Source organism: Triticum aestivum, chromosome 1D (genome assembly GCF_018294505.1).
Source record: "Triticum aestivum cultivar Chinese Spring chromosome 1D, IWGSC CS RefSeq v2.1, whole genome shotgun sequence".
NCBI lineage: Eukaryota > Viridiplantae > Streptophyta > Magnoliopsida > Poales > Poaceae > Triticum > Triticum aestivum.
Window position 1 is genome coordinate 20,810,312 of NC_057796.1, and position 4,599 is coordinate 20,814,910.

The 4,599-nt window shown below is 40.0% G+C and overlaps 1 protein-coding gene across 4 annotated transcripts in view; it reads left to right on the forward strand.

Moving 5' to 3' along the window:
• Window positions 1–3,713, forward strand: part of LOC123180018 (poly [ADP-ribose] polymerase 1) — a 14,542-nt gene extending 10,829 nt beyond the window's left edge. For all 4 annotated transcript variants that reach the window (XM_044591970.1, XM_044591971.1, XM_044591972.1 and 1 more), the window contains exons 11-20: window positions 377–614; window positions 704–816; window positions 903–979; window positions 1,067–1,230; window positions 1,748–1,939; window positions 2,060–2,168; window positions 2,484–2,566; window positions 2,664–2,801; window positions 3,133–3,315; window positions 3,402–3,713. In XM_044591970.1, the coding sequence (XP_044447905.1) occupies window positions 377–614; window positions 704–816; window positions 903–979; window positions 1,067–1,230; window positions 1,748–1,939; window positions 2,060–2,168; window positions 2,484–2,566; window positions 2,664–2,801; window positions 3,133–3,315; window positions 3,402–3,449 (1,345 nt within the window). In that variant the 3' untranslated portion in view covers window positions 3,450–3,713. The remainder of the gene's footprint in view (window positions 1–376; window positions 615–703; window positions 817–902; window positions 980–1,066; window positions 1,231–1,747; window positions 1,940–2,059; window positions 2,169–2,483; window positions 2,567–2,663; window positions 2,802–3,132; window positions 3,316–3,401) is intronic.
• The last annotated feature ends 886 nt before the right edge of the window (window positions 3,714–4,599 follow it).

Below are 4,599 nucleotides of genomic sequence, written 5' to 3' on the forward strand. Positions count from 1 at the left end.
ACACACAAAAGATTGGGCCTTACATGGTCTTTCAGTGGAGGGGTTACTTGATCAACTTGCCCCATCTTTGTTTTTATTTTTCTAATACAACTGTAAAAAAAAGGGGACATTTGGCTGCTCTATCCATGTAGAAATTCCCCATTCGAGTCTCCTAAATTAAGTACATGATTGTAATTATGTATATTAATAGTTTCCAGAATCAAAAAACATATGCGCAAGTTTACCTTGATTATGGTTCCTGTTCCTGTCGGAGATTGATCTCCAGGAACATAAACACTATTACATTGGGAAAATAACTAATTCTGCTGTTGCTTCGTTACATAGGTTATTGCTTGCCTTACTTTATCTCTTACAAATTGCTTTTTTGTTTCTGAAGCTACTATATACTTCAGATCATCGAAGAGGATGATGGGAGTGAATGCTATGTATTTCGAAAGTGGGGACGAGTTGGCAGTGAAAAGATTGGTGGAAAGAAATTGGAGGAGATGTCAAAAACTGACGCAATACGTGAATTTAAAAGATTATTTCTGGAAAAGACTGGAAACCCCTGGGAAGCATGGGAACAAAAAACAAATTTTCAGAAGCAGCCTGGGAGATTTTATCCACTTGACATTGTATGTTGTTGGAAAAAAAAGTTTGTTCACATAGTTTTATTTCTCCTTTTTGTGGATTTGAACTGATGATGTGATATACATTATTGTAGGATTACGGAGTAAGGGAAGCACCAAAACGGAAGGACATGAGCAAAATGAAAAGTTCACTTGCACCTCAGGTGCTGGAACTCATGATGATGCTTTTCAATGTTGAAACATATAGGTGTGCCTCAACTTTCTTGTTCAGGGAATTGCTTCCATCCATGTCTTCTTATTATTGAAGTCATTATTCACGTTATTCTGTTCCAGGGCTGCTATGATGGAATTTGAAATCAATATGGCAGAAATGCCCCTTGGGAAATTAAGCAAGGAAAATATCCAGAAAGGTCTATCTTGATCATGAGGAAGCCATTTATTTTTGTTATCATATAATGTTATTATGGTTCGAAGATTCTTAGCTGCATTGCGTGCAGGATTTGAAGCATTAACTGAGATACAGAATCTACTGGATGACACTGGCAATCAAGAACTGGCTCTTAGAGAGAGCTTGATTGTTGCTGCAAGCAATCGTTTCTTCACTCTTATTCCTTCTGTTCATCCACATATTATACGTGATAAGGATCACTTGACAATGAAAGTATGTGCCTGTTGCCTTGCATTTTATTCCTGTCAGTTGGCAAAAGTATCCTATCCCTATTCGCACTTCCTAATTCATGCCAACTTATTCATATGTGGTGGATGTACGAATGTTCAAATTTGCAAAGAATTATCCTATTATAGTGACGTGCAACTAGGGTTCATTGCTATGTAGCTGGAGAATGAGACATTTGCCTTAACACTAAGATGAAATCAGAAGAAGAAAAACATGTTCTTGTTAAATTCTATTCTAACAGAGCCACAAATGAAACAAACTCCTATAGGTGAAAACAAAACTGATCATGGTGCTGCTAGTCATGGTGCAAATTCTCAACGCCTCTCACATTTTGCAAGGATTTATGAGATGTTATAATGCAATACAGACAATTATTTTTATTCTTCACATGTTTCTTGTCATTTGATTATCTTGATTCTTGAGTTTCTTCTCATGTACCCGTTTTTCTTGATTATATGACCTGAGTTATGTTATACCTAGCTGATCTATAGCTTTTGCACAGGCGAAAATGCTTGAAGCTCTTCAGGATATTGAAATTGCTTCTAAACTAGTTGGTTTTGATGGTGACAATGATGAATCTCTTGATGACAAGTACAAGAAACTTCATTGTGACATCACCCCGCTAGCTCATGATAGTGAAGATTACAAGCTGGTCGAGAAATATCTTCTCAACACACATGCTCCTACTCACAAGGTATGCAATTTCTTGTGTATAAAATAATACTTTGTTTGTGTGTAGGTAGAATACAGAAGACTACTGTCTCTTCTCTTCTGTATACATACATGCTGACATGTGCTTTATTTTTCTTTGAAGGACTGGTCATTGGAATTAGAGGAAGTTTATGTGCTTGATCGAGATGGGGAAGGCAACAAGTACTCAAGATATAAAAATAATCTCCATAACAAGATGCTATTATGGCATGGTAAGTAATTATTTTGAACTACACAGAGCATATAGTTTGCGGCAATATTTCGAAGGTAGCTTCTGCCCATGCTGCTTTTCTGCTCTTGGAGTTGGATGGCTAAATCTGGGTTGGAGTGGAAGTTGAGATCCGTGTTACTAAATTGATTAACAAATAGTTTCCAGGCAATCAATGATTCTAAATGCTTTCCCTTATTATTTTGAGCACTTGTATATTGCATATGTTAGGTTACAGGTGTTTAATTTCTTTGCTTGTCTTTCCAGAATTATTTTTTCTTTCCTGCCATCTCATGGCCGTAAAACTCAATTTTTGTAGGCTCAAGGCTGACAAATTTTATTGGAATTCTTAGTCAAGGACTAAGGATAGCACCTCCTGAGGCTCCTGTGACAGGCTATATGGTTTGCTCTTTATTCACTTTATACATTTTATATGCTGGAACTCTGCTAAACTATATGTGGAATTTAATAACATGTTGTTTCTTTCACTTGTTGAAAGTTTGGCAAAGGCCTCTACTTCGCAGATTTAGTAAGCAAGAGTGCACAGTATTGTTATGTGGATAGAAAAAATCCGACCGGCTTGATGCTTCTTTCTGAGGTTGCTCTAGGAGACATGCATGAACTGAAAAAAGCCACGGTGAGTTACAAAATATCTTGGTATTCAAAGGGAAAATTTAATTGCTCATGCTAACTTTTGTCCTTGCACCAGAAGTAACCATGTGTGATTTGATGCTGTGTCAGCTATTTTTTCTAGATTCTTGTAATCAAACTTTCTGAATATGTTTTTGTTACGACGTTCATTGTTTATCAAAATTTCAGCAAAAAAAAAGAAACTCAATGAGATAGTAACTAGGCCGTCCTTGTTCCCCAATGCATTGCACTATTGTCCTTACTGCTCAACATAAAAGCTTTCAGTTTTTTGCATGTTTATTCTGATTTAGCATCTGTACTTGGTACTTATTGTGCAGCCAATGGACAAACCTCCAAGAGGAAAGCATTCGACCAAGGGCTTAGGAAAAACTGTGCCCCTAGAGTCGGAGTTTGTGAAATGGAGGGATGATGTTGTCGTGCCTTGTGGCAAGCCAGTGCCAGCATCTATCAGGGCATCTGAGCTTCTGTACAACGAGTATATAGTCTACAACACAGCCCAGGTTTGTTGAGCCTACTTGCTCTTATGCTACCGCAGTTAGAGGAATTTGCTGCTCATCTTGCATGAAACCTTCTTCTCCTTTGGCAGGTGAAGATGCAGTTCTTGTTGAAGGTCAGATTCCGTCACAAGCGTTGATTGGGAACATAGGAGAGTAGAGTTGGACTGTTAGTTGAAGAATCTTCTTTGGTGTCAGTACTCAGTAGCTAGTCTGCACTGTTGCATATGCAATGGCATCTGTGAACTATTCCGCAGCTTAAGGTAGGTTGTGCCGCTCTCGCGTTTGATCCATTTTGGGAATATGGCATGGGCATCGGGTGTGAGTGGCGCGAGTAACCCCCCGCATTGTTGTCGCCTGTTGATGATGGATGCTCAATCTTTAGGAACTGCTGCTTTTCCTGATGTTTGCTTTGCACATGTCAACTATTGCCGTTCTGCATTATGCTTTGCACGTACTTGTATTTGAATTTAAATCGATGCTGTACTATTAGAGGAAGAGTGCAGCTTTACTGCAGAGTCTTGGTTGTCTGATCGTCGACGGTCTAGAGCGCAGCTTTCCTTCAGAGTCTTGGTCGTCTGATCATCAACGGTCTAGAATGCAGCTTACCGGTCTGGTTATGACAACCACCCTCGGTGTGAGTCTGTCTGAGGGCCCTCGAGTCTAAAATTCAGGCAAGAATTTTCCTTTCTGAACCAAATAAGGATGCTCCCAAGTATGGAAGGTTGCAACATGGTTGGGCCATGGTGCTAACCAAGTCGTGTTGTTCCCCTCATCACAACCCTTCTGTGTCCTGGACCGACGGCATGGTTTGGTCTTGCATCCTTCTGTGTTGCTTTTTGGCTCCTCGTCTCTATCTCTAGTTCAACCAGAGTCGGATCAGATTCTGCATTCCCCTCTAACCCGCCGAACTATTGTTTGGGTATGCTAGCTCGGAAAACGCATGGATGCTGGCAAACGTCACCGCTCGGGTAGAGATCGCCCTCATCCAACTACCCGCTAGTTGTTTTCATGGACATATCCTGGGATAGAGCTACTGCTTTGGTATAGAGATTTGTTTAGTTTACTGCCTGCAAGGTCTTCTCACTCTGGTGGTGGTGATGGTAACACATTTGGTGAGATTGGGGTTCGATCTACTCTACGTGGAGATTAGATGTAAGTCATTTTGTGGTCACCTTCTGGCTTGCAGGCCATCCCAACAAAAGCAAATCATCTCTACTTGCAAGAACCATGTTTCATCGTGGCCATATGGGTTTGTAAGATACACTCATCGTTTAGATCGTCCGCACA